This window comes from Halichoerus grypus, chromosome 2 (genome assembly GCF_964656455.1).
Source record: "Halichoerus grypus chromosome 2, mHalGry1.hap1.1, whole genome shotgun sequence".
NCBI lineage: Eukaryota > Metazoa > Chordata > Mammalia > Carnivora > Phocidae > Halichoerus > Halichoerus grypus.
The window spans coordinates 106612448-106629533 of NC_135713.1; the positions used below are offsets into that span (position 1 = coordinate 106612448).

At 37.4% G+C, this 17086-nt stretch overlaps 1 protein-coding gene across 1 annotated transcript in view; it reads right to left on the reverse strand.

The window, feature by feature from the left end:
• ZSWIM6 (zinc finger SWIM-type containing 6) overlaps positions 1-17086 on the reverse strand; it is a 188342-nt gene that overhangs the window by 42003 nt on the left and 129253 nt on the right. The window contains exons 3-4 of the mRNA XM_078067286.1: positions 13102-13250; positions 9737-9887 (exon numbers count right to left, since the gene is read on the reverse strand). Coding sequence (XP_077923412.1) covers positions 9737-9887; positions 13102-13250 — 300 coding nt within the window. The remainder of the gene's footprint in view (positions 1-9736; positions 9888-13101; positions 13251-17086) is intronic.

Genomic DNA, 17086 nt, shown 5'->3' on the forward strand with positions numbered 1-17086 from the left:
TGTGTTGTGTGTGCGCGTCTGCGCATGCAAGCGTTTAGGCATACACAGGCACCCATGAATATCCACCACGGGTGGAGAAGGTGGCATAAGCCAGAAGGGGAAGAAAAGAAAACTGAGGACACAGTGAAGATTATGGCCTTTCAAATACTGTTTTTAGTACACCAAAAATACTTCCTAAGGCTTCCAGATAGGTATTTAACATTACACTTCAGTTATTCATTCATTATTTTATTCACAAATATTTTACTGAGCACCAACTATATGCCAGGCACATTTTTTCCCACCTGCACAGGAAAACTAACTAAAAAAAAACGTGTCACTTTCAGTGTTCTAATTAGTGTACAGGAAGGGAAAAAGGGGGTGAGTTTATCACATGAACATTAATATAGAGATGGAAAAGGATGGCCCTGGAATTAGTTTAAATGCACCAAAAAGACAGCAACTGGTAAGATCATTAAGTACAGTGAGTGGTTTAAATGGTTTCAAAACAAACAAAAATCTCTCAGACTAGCTGATCTACTTAGGACCCTAACATGTAGCAAAGAGCATCTTCTGTGTATGATCAATATGTATGGTGAATAGGCTGCTGAACACATTAATGTCATCTTTAAATGTCTGTATGTCAGGTGTCAGACTTTTGTGGTCTTGGCAACATTTTGAAAGCATTCTTCCTAACAGGATTTTCTTCCACTTCCAAGCTTATATTTGACCCAAGTGCCTTGTTTACAGTCCTCCTATCCAACCCCCTCAGCCCATGCTCATCCACAGAGAGACTGTAGCTTCCAATCTAAGCCATTTTAAGGTTGCTAATAACTTAAGTCTGATTCCTGATCAATGAATTTTTACTCTCTCCTCCAGGTTTGCCCATGCAAAATTTGAAATTTACTAAGATACCCCAAAAGGAAAGGGGCTGGGAAGCACAACCTAGGGTCAAGAAGGTATAGCTGGTCATAGTTCAAATTCACAGAGATTTTGATTTCTCTGTCAAAGGTTATCTTTGCAACAGGAGACACAGAGAGTTGGAAGAGTTAGCCACTTTCAGACAATTACTACCATTATTCCCGGTTATTTGTTTCTAGATCAGAGCCTGAGAAAATAGCCTAGAACCCAGGCACTAACTCATCCAAGCAGTTTATGGCAGAAGGCCCCTCCCTGTATTTTACCAGACAGCATACTATTCTTACTCCAATTTGGAATTTTTAAACACTAAAATGTTAGGCAATTGTTAGATAAGCTTATAGCAGCCTCACAAAAATTCACCTGCTATAAATCACTTACCAGCCTGCCTTCTCCATAAAATAAAAGAGAAAATTATTTATATAAATAAAAAAGTCATTCTTCAGTAGACCTCTAAGAAGAGCAGCTATTTAAAAGCCTATTGAAGATAGTCACAATCAAGCATGCATTTTTAATCTCAGAATCCTTTGTCCTTGAGAAATCTTAACAGAAAGCCTATGTGTCAAGTGGTGAAAGTCACTCTGTTGGGACTGAGAGGTCTTGCCTCCCCCATCCACACTCTCTTCCTCCCCCTCCCACCTCAGGGGCTCTATGAGGCACTGTGGAACACCCCCTGTCTAAGGTACACCCATTAATCATTTTCCTGGGTTCCCCTGCCCCCTCATTAACCCATCTAAGCTTTAATCAAATACAAAAACATTTGTAAAGCACCTTGCTCCATACAACACCCACAGAGAACAACCTAAGTGGCTGCTTCAGTCCTCCCTTGGCTTCCACCTCTTTCAGTCTAGCTCCTGGCATCTCTGATTCCCCATGAAGCCCCTGGGAATCTCAGATGGCTTAAATGAGGGCTTCTCAGACCTTGTTAATTTTTGTATGCTGCCACTTCAGGGTAAGAAATGGTGAGAGGAAATTATCCCCAGCCTGTCTTCCTTCATTCCCACTCTCTCACTTCCCACCACTCTAGTGTGATGGTGCTCTCTAGAGATCCACAATCTAGCAAGGAGACGGCTCCCTCCCCCAACCACATTTCCCTTTGGTGGCAGTTTCTTGAGGGCAAGTGCAATACTAACTCTTAGGAAATGGGAAGAGAAGAGAACTTTTCTAAAATTGTTGTGAGGAAAAAGGATACTTTATACCAATGCTCTGATACTCCTACTAGCCACTAATGTGAGAACAGTACCTACTACCAATGGACTCATCTTATAAATAAAGATAACATAAAAAAAGTAATTGGAACCCATTCTTGGTACAAATAATGTACCAGCATACTACATATACAATAAGACACTAACATGTACTACAATGAGTCATAAAGCATCTTAACTCCTAACTCAATCCCTGTGGTCTATATTTAGAATAAAGTTTTATAAAAATACACAAGGGGGTGATCCCCAAGTGTTGTTACAAATTATCCAATTATGGGCGCCTGGGTGGCTCAGTTGGTTAAGTGACTGCCTTCGGCTCAGGTCATGATCCTGGAGTCCCGGGATCGAGTCCCGCATCGGGCTTCCTGCTCAGCAGGGAGTCTGCTTCTCCCTCTCCCGCTCCCCCCTCTTGTGCTCTCTCTCTCTCTCACTCTCTCTCTCAAATAAATAAATAAAATCTTTAAAAAAAAAATAAAGGGCGCTTGGGTGGCTCAGTTGGTTAAGCGACTGCCTTCGGCTCAGGTCATGATCCTGGAGTCCCGGGATCGAGTCCCGCATCGGGCTCCCTGCTCAGCAGGGAGTCTGCTTCTCCCTCTGCCCTCTTCCCTCTTGTGCTGTCTGTCTCTCATTCTCTCTCTCTCAAATAAATAAATAAAATCTTTAAAAAAAATAAAATAAAATAAAAAATAAAAAATAAATAAAAAATAAATAAAAAAAAAAAAACAAAAAAAACCCAAATTATCCAATTGTACTTAGAGAATGACTATCATTCGGAATCTCCAATTGGTTAGATAATAGGATCAAGTGGTCTGTAAAGATCTCTTTTAATCTTGAGAATCTACCATTTTCTGCTCATATTTAAAATTTGTTCTCTTTATTTCCACTTTTTCCCATAAATGGGTACTGAATGGATAATTAAACCCTAGCAGCTGCACTCAAGAGACGGATGGTGGACAGTACTACACAGGAAGTAAAGAAATATGCATTCTCTCTTTTGGTTAACTTCTGACCCAAACTAGAAATTAATTCTGCCTACTTAAAGAAACAGAACAAACCCTCTTCCCATCTCCACAGCAGAGCAGAACCCAAAGGCCTCTGACCCACAAACACAGAAATCTCAGTTTTGAGAGACAGAAAGCAACAGGACCATATACAACAGAGAAAGAAACCAGGCCCAGGTAATGAGGACTGAGCAGCAGACAGGCATTCTGAGAAGACAGCTGGATAGAAGCAAAGCCTCCTGAGCAATACAACGGACAAAGCCTCCATATTTAGAGGGAGCTCTGGATAATAAGGGGGAAACCACAGACTGAAACAGGAATGTGCAACCCCATTCCAGAGCAGCCAGCCCAGCCCAAGGGCAGGAGGGGTCTGGAGAGCTACAGACCATATGACATAAACAAGTGTTGACAACTGTGTTATTATTAGGGCCTGGCAGAGGCCAGGACAGAGACCTTGACCTAAGGGTCTCACTGGCTCCTTAGCAAAGGAGCCTGGAAAATGAAATGAAAACCTGACTGTAATCCATCTGCAGTATGTACTGCATGTATTTTGTGAGAAGCTTAAGTTTATTATGACAGTTTTCAATCAATATCATGGATTTGGCTCTTCTACATTAATGTGGCTTCTTTAGACTGAAGTTAGAGAGTCCCTAGAAACACAGATGAGCAACTACAGTAGGTAAGCTCTGATGACTACCACCATTAGACCTGCAGGACCACCGGTGGGCAGACCAAGCCATGCAGCTTTGACGGGGCTTACTGCCATCTAGGTGAGCTTCGCCTTGCCCCTGCTCTGCCCTGAGCAGAGAGACTCCTTAGCAGAAAGGCAAATTAAAGCAAGTGAGGATGAAGTCCAGTTTGGTGGTTAAGTCTTTGAAGCCACTGACCTGGGATCAAATTCCTGCTCTGCTGCTGTGACCTCAGGCAAGTTATCTGGTCACCCTAAGCTCCAATTTACACAGGTATAAAATTAGGGCTAATAATTATACCTACCTTCACTGGATTGTTTTAAGAATAAAAATATACTGCATGCATTAAGTGCTTAGCATAGTGCCTGATAAAATAAATGTTGACATCTATGTCATCTTTACTAGCTGGACTAAAATGGGAAATAAAAGACAGCAAAAATCTAGAACCTATGTCTACGCTCTCTCCCTCCTCTCCTCCCTTTGAAGTAACAACAAAGAACAATAAAACTGGACTGGTAATCTTGAAGACGACATTGTTGATAATGAATCTGAATGCTTTATAGCTCTCCCCCATCAAGTTAGTTCATCCCTGTCATTGTTCATGTTACTCCTTCTCAATACTTCTTCCCTACAACTCACCTCCATGAACACCTTGTAAAACCATATTAAATTCCATCTGTACAAGTATTTATACTAATATGTGAATAAATTACCATATCAAAGTGCTCCTCAGTTCATTCATACCTATTCTAATTTCTGTCTCCTGATGGTTCTATCTCTGTACTCCCTCTCTACTACATGGACCATTACCAAAAGTAAAATCAAACACTTAATACATCTATTCCTCTGGACATAGCAAGTGCTTAATACGTACTGAGATAGAAACCACAGAAAGACTTCTGGAAAGAAGGGTTAATGGAAGGCACTGAAGTGATTTACGTGGTAAAGCTGTATTCTCCTTATGCCCAGGGAAGACAAACTGGTAGGTGAGAAGTATGGGGTTCATTAAGTTTACATTGTACACTTAAGAGCTACCAGAAGTTTCCAACTCTGTGCCTGACATCTTTTTGCTACAAGGGGGCTCTGGGAATTGCTGTTTTCTCCATGGCACTAGCCAAGAGAACACTACTTATACAGCAAACCACACTGGAATGCTCCCTAGCTTTCACCGAAAAGCAGTTACTCCTCAGGCATTCACTAATCGGTTTCAAAATCTGCAAAGCCTAGATTTGAATTTATCATATAAACTAAGCAATGGCTCTAAACCGTGGTGAAATTACTTATCCTATTATGTTGGGAGATGTAAGGTGGCATTCCCCAGAAATTTCTCCACAATGACCTCCAAAGCAGAGCCTTTGGAATCTTATTTCTGACTGTGCACAAAAACACTTGCAAATGACTTAGAGCATCATTTTAAATGTGACTTAAGCATGTGATTCAAGAATCATGAGGGTGGGTGGAGAAGAGGTCCACAGAGATGACTACTTGCATCAGAGATATAGATAGGACAGTGTTCTGAGTCCATAGAGCAGGTAATTTTTAGTATTTGCAATAAATTTGGTTTCAATGGTGGAACGATGGGCTAGGTTCTCTACTGCTGAACAAAGATTTACTGTGATTCCAAGTACCCTGAATCTGTAGACCCACTCAATCTATCTAGCACCCTGCAAGGAGTATTACCACTGTTGCTTAATAACAGTGGTCAAACTAACCTTACAATGGAACTCAAAATAGAAAGAAACTTCTAACTATGGCTATGTCTGCTCACAGAGAGTTAGGTATCCATATAAAAAAAATTTTTTTTAAAGATTTTAAGTAATCTCCACACCCAACATGGGGCTTGAATTCACAACCCAGAGATAAAGAGTTGCATGGTCTACCAACTGAGCCAGTCTGGCACCCCCATATCAAAACCTTTGAAAAAAATTCTGAGAGGTAACACCTTGTTCTTGTGAACCGAGTGAGCACAGCTCAGAGCAGCAAGGCTCTTGCAATGGGAGCCCAGCCTCTCCCTAAAAAAAAAAAAAAAAAACAGGGTTTACACACTGGAAAGCAAAATACATGACTCAGCTCAGAGAGAAAGTTAAGTGTTTAAAATTTTAGGAAAAAAACACATTATGTAATACTTGAAAATTTAAGAATTTTCCCCATGACAAAGCTGTAATTAAATCCTATTTAACTGTTTCCTCTAATGACATCCATTTTAATTAGGTTTTAATAGACTGGCAGCCACAACCTATAGTTTTATGAAGCAAAGTAAAATTATAGTCTAGGAAGACATTTAAGGAAAGAGACCTATCAACACAGATGAGAGGTTACAATATATCCCCTCATCCCTAAAGACCCCCATGGTAATTAAGTGTGCTGAACAGACAGCCATTAGGGCTAACAGTAGGTGTGCTCGCCACCAATCAGCACTGGGTTATTCTTTAAAATCTAAGGGTTATTGCTGTGATCTGCTTTCTAGAAAATTTGCATGTCATGGAATAAAGAATGCAACTAAAGAGGTGTGGGTTCTATAGCTCCACCAAATCTGCAGCTTCTGTCCCTGCAATGGGCTTTCTGTCTTAAGATTTTAAGGCATACACTTTCTTATACTCAACATGATACAACAACACTCATTCTGAGAAGACTGCTCTATGTTTCAGAAAATGAACATCGCACAGAAAAAGTAAAATTAATGTATGAAAAACAGATTCATGTAGAAGAATAATGCATCTGCAAATGAGATGCACTGAACAGGATCTTAATAGTGTGCATCTGTATCTATTTCATACTACATTATGAAAATCAGGGAATAAATCACGAAAATTAACTCAGACCAAATGAGTATCAGAGGCACTTATTTTAGAAAAGAAGAACTGAGCATCATCAATCCCTTTGTTAGCCAGAGGATGGGGAAAGGAATCTGGCCTGTTGCTACTTCAAAGAAGTTTGTATATACTTATTCGAAAGAGAGACAAAGTTATATGAATATATATTATTTTTAAAACTAGTTTTGAAACATCAACACTTAAATTTTAATAAATCACATATACTCTGTAAGTTGAAAATTTTGGGGAGAGGAATATCTGATCCTCTCAAAAATACAATTTTGTAACCATGCCAACAATCTGATGCCTCCAAATCCCTCTGCCAAGAAGCAGAGTTACTTGGCTGAGATACTTTTACTTGTACATTCTCATCAGAATAAGGCTTTCATGCCAGGAATCTTTTTTTTTTTTTCCTGGTGTATTGGCCATTGCCAGAAATGGACCCATCGAATTCACCAGTGCTAAGGAGTTAAGCATCTGAGATTTAATTTAACAGTTTCAGCTTTATTAAGCTGTCACAGAGCGGCCCCACTTTGATAACAGTAGCTGCTCCAATTATGGCTTGGTTTAGGGTTGACAAGTATAATGATTCATTCGTGGCACATGAGAAGCAATAAAAGGTTGTTTTGCATTACAGCTTTAAAAATGTGGGCACTTTTTTCATTTAATTTGTCACTTAGCTTTTGCTAAGAGGACATTTAAATTGCAGTAAAAGGCAAATGGGGCTTTTAGTTTAAATGTAATCCCCATATTTAAATGATCTGTAATGGTGCAGTGTTGGAGTGGGAACACTATTGTCTCACAGTGGGTCCTGATGGTGACATGTGACATTTGTATTCAGGTCCTGTATTATCCATGTGGCTAAAGGGCTTCCAATTTCATTTCACAGCCAGAAGCCTGCAGAAAACACCAATTAACTTGCAGATCCCATTTGCCGACAAAACTCAGCCTCTTCTCAATGTCTGGCATCTGGCAGTGCTCAGCATTTAATTCCAAAGCAGAGCCTTGAAGCAATGTGAGCCCTGTGCAGGGGCACAAAGTCAAAATCTCCCATTTTATTAAGAAGCAAAATCATTTCCTTTTGTAGTCCAGAAGCAACTTTTAGTTAATTTTTTGGTGAATGAATATTAAGATACAATAGCTATTATTACTTCTACATGGGATTCTTCGCAAAACTTAGATTCCATTAAAATGGTTACTGACCTCTGCTTGCCATCAGAGTACACAAGAGAATTTATAACAGTCTAGTAATGATTGGGGGCGGGGGAGGAGGGAAGGGATGATTTGTGAAGAAAGAAAATACAGGGCAAAAAGATATATTCATCCTAGACTGAAATCAAAGAAGCCTGGCCCATAATCAGAAAGCAGTTCATCAGAGGGTATAACTAGAATCAGCTGGTGGAAACTTCCACCTAATGAGAATTTTACTTTTGATTGAGAGTTGAGGTACATAATTTTCAAAACCAACTTGGAAAAGTGAGATGGGGCTAATGGATTAAATATGAACACTCTAAGTTTTATTTAACTATATCACTTGTACTTTTTTGGTAACCAAAAAAAGCAGTCAGCACTTTCTTCCTAATTAGTTATTTGTAATCCTAAGTTCCTCCAAGTACCAAAGCTCTTTAAATTTTATTCATTTAATATTAATCCAATATTTTTTCTTTAAATGATTCCCTTCATTATAGTTTTTTTAAATGGTAGACCTTTCCAATGTCATAAATCAAATAGTCAATTCAATATTTACTACAGAATTATAAAACTGAGGAGGGTTTACCTAGGAAAGTGTTATCATTCAGTATTCTATAAAAATATGTTTAAACATATGCATTACACTTGTCCAAACTACCACACTGTGCTCCCAAACACTCTTCCAATATATTGAAACAATCTACTATAGTTATGGACTGATTTAAATTTTGATGGGGGTAAAGGCCACTAACCATTAATTCAGGTGACCAAGTAATTACAAGATACTTAATAAAAATACCAGGAGAAAAGGCCAACAAATATCTAACACTTGGCAAGTAGCAGACATTTATGATTTAAAAAAAAAAAAAAAGAGTTGTCATTCACAGCAAGTTTCTGAACACACATCCTATTAATGGCAAAGAGGAAACTCTGATGTCCAATTCTTTACCAACTTGCGGCATACCCCTAGATTAGTCAACATGATCTTTTGGAAGTATCCTAAACTTCCCTGGAGTTCAATTTCCTTATCCATAAAACAGTTCAACTCAAAGGTCCCTTCCAATTATTACAATCATGTGGTATATGCACAAACAACAGTTTCTCTTCATCTAGACTTGACATGGGATCAATCAGCAGGATATGGTCTATTATCAGCCAAGAGTGAAAGAAGGGGAAGGTATGAAGAGTTCTACTATTCAATTTCAATGAAACTAGGATCTTCTAGTAAACATATCCAGAACATAAAATTAATACAGGCATTGACAGAACATTTGTCAAAAATTCCATCTGTCATATTCTTAATAGAAAGACAATTTAACAAATGCATTATTTGTTAATTCCCTAGCAATAAACATTGGATAAAAATAATCATCCCCCCAAATTTCCCAGTGAACCTGACTAGTGGATTTCCCATTTTTTCAACCACCTGCTATATTTATATCTTTATTACAGAGATTTGGGAAGCAATAAAAATTATAGTTTATCTTTTCCATTCTGACAATCAACAGCTCATCTAAGTCTGTAACAGCCAAAAAATAAATGTTCAAACTACTTTTGACACTTTCAATGTACTCAAAGGGGGAAAAGAGCCAAATTTTAGCTCAACTGATTACAATATTATTCCAGAAATGAGTAACCAGCTCTACTATACAAAATACCTATTTTAAAATAATACGGCTTCTTTTTTCAAATATTTAAAGGGAGAGTCCTGTGCTTGCTTTCCTCAAGATCCGACAATTTCTCCCAAACCCTCCCAAGATTTTTTCCTGCAAATGCCAGCCCAAGCCCTCCTACTTCTAACCAGTGTCTAATGGCAATAAGTTCATATATGAGCAGCTCTCCCTTCAACAACACTCCGACCATGCGCTTTCAACATTTAACCATGATCTTTACCCATACACAACTCAATGGCAATCTGTCAGGAAATTTATATTTACCCAGCTCATCCCAGAGCTGCCTATATTTGTCAGTCATCGCAGTGCCTTGTTGCCTCCAAAGTGACAGACGAGGGTCAGCCATGAATTGCTCTGTTATCAACGTCAACATGCGGGCCCCATTAGAGTCCCTCATCTTCAACATCTCCCGCACCTGGTGGGGAAAAAACAGACCTTCAGAAAAGTGTTCAAAACTGCACAGCAATACAGCAACAGACCACTTTCTTTCTTTCTCTGGGGTCCGAGGCAGTCAATTCTTGATACCAGCCCTCTTTGGCAAAGAAAAGTTGTGAAAAACTGGTCTCTATCCTAAATGGCAATTTAATCAGAGAATTAACTGTTAATTTCGTAAAATCATGTTTCATAATCCAAATGAGGAAAAGAAATTTGGTTAACTTTCCAATTACAAAAAAAAATAAATTTTTTGCCAGCCCACAGAAAAACAATACCAAAATAAACAAGACAAATCATCTGGCACCTTCCTGACTCTTCCAATTGATTATACTTACGACTAGAGTAGAAGAGCTGAAAGCAGTCTACTGATTAACTCTTTAGGGATCTTCTAAATTGAATGGATAATGTTTTTAATAGTAACATCTGTCTTTCTGTTTTTAAAAAACTGCTTTATTGAGACATAATTCACATACCATACAATTCACCAATTTAAACTGTGCAATGCAATGTTTTTTAGTTTATTTCCAGAGTTGTGAAGTCCTTCAGTTTTTGATGTAAATTAGAATTTCAGTAAGCTCTCACACCAAAGTTTTCTGACAAGAAGAGCAATATCATACTTTTATATTCACCCCAATGGGGCTGTAAGAGGAAATGGGTTGTGCTGCAAGTTAAAGAACTCTCTGGCCCTAACTAAGCGATTCAGGAAGCAGAATTATAACCTGTGACCTAGCGAGCTAACGCAGCCTCTCAAGCTGGAACTTCAAGCTCTGTCCATTACTCTGGAGCCAAATTTTCCAAATTAAAAAAAAAAAAAGGAAGAAAAGAAACACAAGACTAAGTGTCTCTATAGGAAACCCTAAGTAAATCCGTCCATTCCAGAAGTGTGTACTGCTATGTGTTCAACAAACATGAATCCCAGCTGAACACCACACCACCAGTTCTCCCTATAGGAAATTACTAGAGCAAGGTCATAAGCAGCAGAAAAGGAGAGGGAGTCCTTACTCAAGATTCTATGTGAAAGGCAAATCAAAGAGGAAATGGCAGATATTCAATCAGGCAGCCCAAACCTCAAGATCTACTGATCCCGTGTCAGGCCTGTACCCTGAGACAAGTAATGGAAGTCCATCACAGGCTTCAAATGGGAGCCCTGTAAAGAACTCAAAAGCACTTCTACACTGAATCACAAGTGTTGTGCTTCCAGGATTATTTCAGTAATAATCTTAAAAAGTTTTTTTATTTCCAATATGGAAGCACTAAAAAGTCATGAACAGAAGAAGACTGGGAGGAAGAAAGGGAGTTGCCATTTACTGGACATCACGCTAAAGAGTTTTACAGTTATACTTATCATGTCATCTTCACGATAACCATATAAAATAGGCCAGATTATAATCCCCATTTTATGAAATATAAAAACCATGTTTCAGAGAAGTGAAGTAACTTGCTCAAAGGACAAGAGGAATCGCTGGGATCAGAGCCCAGATCTGTCTTAACTCTAAAAGTTATGCCAAAAAATTAAAAAATAAAAAATAAAGTTATGCCATTTCCAAAATTAGATGATGCTGTTACTTCATATGGCACGCATAATGTGTACATCATATACAAGGATAAAAATAGCAGCTATAGGACAGTCTAATACCTCTTTCACTTTGCTTCCACTATGCCAAAGCGTACTATTCGCTAGCATGAGAATCTGTGAAATACTTCCTGTGTATCTAAATATACCAAACCTTTAATATTACCACTACATCATGGATGTGATTTAATGTTTATTTTCCTGATAAATTTCTAACCTATTACTCAGCAATAGCAATGACAATAAACACGTCACTGTTAAGCATATAAACCACAACTATCAAGCAATACTCAAGTACATCTATAGTCTAATGGTAATTAATTTTCAGATGGCTGACTCTGACGTATCACAAGAGTTTGATGTACCTGTGAATTACCAAAGAATGATTAAATCATATGTGAAGTAGTTTTAGGGTAAGATGTATTATATTATAATCTAATTTTCAGAAAATTGGCAATTAATATATAGTAAATGGGATAAAATCTTTAATAAGAGGATACCGATTAATCAGAATACACTATTTTCTGGCCATAACCAGTAACGGAATATACTCTAATTCTTCAGAACTAAAAAAAAAATATTTTAATTATTATAAGTACTAGCAAAGCTGTTAAACAAAAGTGTTAATGAGTTATCAAAAGTATCAATCAATTATCTCATCCATTAAAACCAATTTGAATACATTAGTCATAATAGTAGCTATACTCCCATAAAAGACACTGATTTAATATTATTAAAAAAGCATTTTACCCAGTATTCAGAATTGCATTTATGGTACTAAAAGTTCTGTATAAAGCAACAGACACAGTTTCTACCCACACAGAACTTGTAAGGAAGATAACTTTGTTTCTTAGGCCATCAAATTTTGGTGATGAAAATTAACATTTACCAAGGCCAAAATGACATGTTAGACACCATCATCATTTAATCACAACTTGAGGAGATATGTTATCATTAGCTAATTTTATAGATGAGGAAACGGACTTAAATAACTTGCCAAGGTTCATACATTCAATAAGATTTAGAATTTAGATTTAAAGCCAGGGCTTTATGACTCCAAAGTCCATGCTTTTGAAACTAATTTAAATATACTGAATATTATTAAACTAAATCTATAATGTTATATGCATGTATTAACTGTTCAAAAATAATTATGTAAAATTTACAGATTATGGATTAGAACAAGAGATACTTCTCAACCTCAAAAAAAAAAAAAAGCCCTAAATATATGAGAAGCACATTGTAAGGACTGTATTCAAAGTTATGCTCTACTTGAGAACATTAACTAGAAAAAGTAAAAGCTTGAAAAGATGGCATTTTTAATAATATTAAGCTACTTACTTTTGAGTTTTGAAAGGTTTTTCAAAATTGTATAAACTATCACCATTTTAGTAATGGGAACTGAGAGAAACAAAAATGTTCACATCTTGCCTAACGATAGCTAAGTAAGTAAATGCATTACAACATAATAGTTTCTAACTGATTGGTTAACTTAGATGCTCTTCTTTAAAAAAAAAAAGAAATGAAAAAGAAGCCTTTATTCTATTGTACACATAATCATATATAGATACTTTCTATATATGTATATATTTAGAATATTTCTTTAAAAAAAAAATCATACCTTCGCAAAGAGCAAATTAAGCTGCTTCCCTGATCCGTGGTACCCGCCCTGGGAAAGGAACAGTTTAACCTGTTCTTGAACCTGCTCTTCATCTAAGTGCCAGCAGTTTTCATCATCTATACTAGCACCTGCTGTTGGATCAGGAGCACCTAGAAATAGAAAGAAAAAATAACACATATGCTAGATAAAAACTCTGTGCTAAAGGGCTCTGATTATAAACTTGAAAAGAATTAAGATTCTGCGCTTTTTGCCTACACACTTTTTAAGCCAATCTCAATTTCAATTATACATACAAATTTATGACTGAAAATAAATATAAAAATCATTCTCTTATTTCTAGGACTTTCTTGATTTGTGCTAAGCTAAAATGCAGATTACTGTAGCACTGAGATATTTTCTTTTTTAAAGATCAGAAACTAAACCTTTGGAGAGGAGTTTACAAGTTCTCTAAAGAATAAAAAAAATCACAAAAATGTCTCATTGTAAATACATGATGTTTATAAAGCTCTACTGTGTAGGATATGTTAGGAAAATGTTTTTCAAAGACATGAGAAAAATGTGAAACCAAGTGAACTGAGTAGAGTATTTTTCTCTTTACTATGTTAATTCAAGAAGCTTTCACTGTTATCTGCTGCTGTATAAACTAAACTACATGCTGACATAGTCTTTAGTTGCAGAAAACTGAAGATTAAAAAGGGAAATCAAGCCACACGGGAACAGGCAGTGCAGCTGCTGTACAAAACCAGGTTGTAGTATCACCTTGCCAAACTGCGTAAATATTTTATTGCTGAAGTACACACAAAAGATAACAGCTATGTCATAAGCCCTGTGTGCAGACTACCTTAGAAATTCAAAAATTATCCAGATACTTAGGCAGGTAAAAATTAAGTTTCATTATTTATTTAAAAAATAAAATGATATTTAAGGCCTAAGATTCATAAGGAATATAAAAAAAATTTAAATCTAAAAACCTTTCCTCAATAGTGTTTAATCTCCTTATCAACCCTTAAAAAATACATTTATAAGTCTGGTTTTACATTGCTTTCCTTTTCTTCTAATGATCTGATAAAACAGAATGAATTGGCCAAGGAAACAATCACTAACACCTGCTTAGAACCAGGGTCAATTAGTCCCTAAGAGGAGAGCAGTGAGTCTGTGAATCTCCTTGAAAAGGTGTGCATTCATTCATTCATTCACTGAGCCAACACGTTTATTGTCTTCTGCTAGACTTGGGAATGAAATGGTGTGCAAAATAGACAGAATTCCTGTCCCCATATAATTTACCACCAAATTATTTTTGACTAGGACCAACAATAACAAATACAATTTACATCAAGCCCAATATATCTATATATCTGTGTGTTTATGTGATGACATCTACTATCTATTAATCTGAAGCAAAAGTATGATGGAAAAAGACCCTGACTATAAGTGAAAGGGTCTGATATTCTCTATTATATTTTTTAAAAGGGCTTATCATAACTTTTAAAACTGATTTCATAACCCATAATGGGCTGCAACCCACTATATGAGAAACACTATTTTAAGTTGTGAGATAAATATCAATCTAGTAATCACACATATAAATATATGATAATAAATGATAACTGCTCCAAGGAAGAAGCCAAAATGCCAGCAGACTATATCAGAAAGCTCTGACTGGCCCATGTATTGCCAGGGTAAACACACCTTGAGGAAATGGAAACTGAGCTGAGATTTGCCTTAAGTAGATTAGAAGTTAAAGGAAAAAGGAAGAGAAAGGAATTAGTCTGAATGTGAGACTAAGAGCTTAGGCAGAAGTCTCAGGCGGGAAGGAACACAGAACATGGAAGAAATAAAAGATAGCCCACACCCACAGAACTCAAAAGTAGAGGATGAGGAGAAGACAAGTACAAGACAATCCTGGAGAAGGGTTAGACCCTGAGAGCCCTGGCAAATGAGAAGCTTAGTTTTTTTTCTTCCCTAAGCATAACAAATGGGAATTCATAACAAGGTCGTCCGAAGAAGAATGAAACACCCTAGACAGTAAAAGATGTTTTCTCCTAATGTGCATCAATTTCAACATTCCTACAATAGAATATATTCAGCCATGAAAACAAATGTGGAGATTCTCTCTGTACTACAATGGAAAAATATCCAAGATATACTGTTGAATGAAAAAAAAAAAAAAACAGGCCAAAGAAAAGGATACATAATAAACCCCCTTTTTTATAGTGAAGTTTTAGAAAGAGCCTATGTGTTAGTATTTCCTTACATATGCATAGAATGGGTAACCTCGGTACATGAGGGAAAAAGGCTCTTCACTGAACACTTTTTATATTTTTAAAATTTCAGAACCATGTGAATATATTTAAGTACCAAAAAAAAAAAAAAAAAACTCTCAAGTGTAGAAGATAGACTAGGAAGCAAAAATACAAACAAAAACAATGAGAATGATATATATGCATAGTCTGTGCAAAGGATGATGATGGTAGCTTGAAAACATCACTGAGAACAGAAATGGAGAATCTGACAGGAATTTAAGACATAAAAACAATACAACTTGGTAATGAAGTGGGTATGTGAAATCTGGAAGATCAGGGGGTTGAGAGAGACATGGGTTTCTGCGTTCAACAACTGGATGAGATACTGGACAACTCAGAGACACACAGATCAGAGCAGGACCCAGGTTAGAGGGTAGGAGGGGCAGTGTTTAAAAGGTCCTGAGCTCAGTTTCAGACATGGTGAATTTGAAGTACCTTTGAGATAGCCAAGAAGAGGAGAAAGGATTTCAAGTAGGGAACTGGATACTTACAGGAGGCTCTACAGGACAAGAAGAGCATCTAAGACAGAGCCTAAGGAAAGCCAACATTTAAAGACTGGGGAGAGAAATTGAGTAAGGATGGCAATGGGAATGAGTGACCTATTAGGAAGAGCTGGAGAGACTGGTTCTTCCAGAAGTAAGGCAGAAAAAGTTGTTCCAAGTAGGTATTATGCAAGTAGGTCTATATTTAAGCTCCAGAGAGCAAGGATTATAGCTGCCCTGCTCACCACTGCTTCCTGACACCTAATTTTCATCTCAATTAGGAAATCAAATAATGGAAATGGGGAGAAGGAGGGAATCAAGTAATGGAAATGGGGGGAAAGACCTGTGTACATCCCTCCCCTGAGGAAAGGATTCTTATCAAAAAAGAACAATGCTAAAGCATCTTCACATACATTTATCTCATTTTCTCCTCACAATGTCCCCTAGAGGTGAGTAAAGATTATGATCCCTATTCTACAGAAGGAGAAACAAGTTCAGGGTGATTATCCCTTGTCCACAGCCACAATGCCAAATCCAGTCTCCTGGTTCTCTCCACTGCTGAAGAACACATCCCAGAACCTTGGAGCTAAAGTTGAACCATGAAGGTATCGAGGCAGGCATTGTTAGCCCTAAATCAAACATAAATTAAAGGAAGGATACTGAGATGTTTGTAAGCATTTGTTAGCATGTTTCTCTTTCACGGGAAGATATAGATAGAGACACACAGTGCTGTGAAGAGTCAACCGCCGGGGTTATATCCGTATCCCACAGGGATTGGGAGCCCCTAATCCAGCCCATGCCCTTGATTCTAGAGACAGACACACACAGAGACACACACATGCAAATGCACAAAGACAACTATAGATTCTTTATCTAAATGCATCAGAAGAGACTCTCCAAACAACTCATCTATGTGCTCTCAACTTTCATATTTAAGCTTTTCCTAGTATCTTGCTAAAATCCTTCTGGGAAATCTGACACCTGCCTCCTTAACCTCTTCTTAGGGAAAATTTTGACAAGCTACTGATTATCCACTCTCACTGTTCCTTCTGATGACCTGAGCTAAATAAATTCAATTTCTATCCTCACAGTGGTTATTTCCCCCAATACTCATGATTTGTTGGTTGTTCTCTATTGGGCACTGAGGGCCAGGACCTACAAAGAATCGTGCACCCGAAGGGCTTGGATGGGGACTGACTA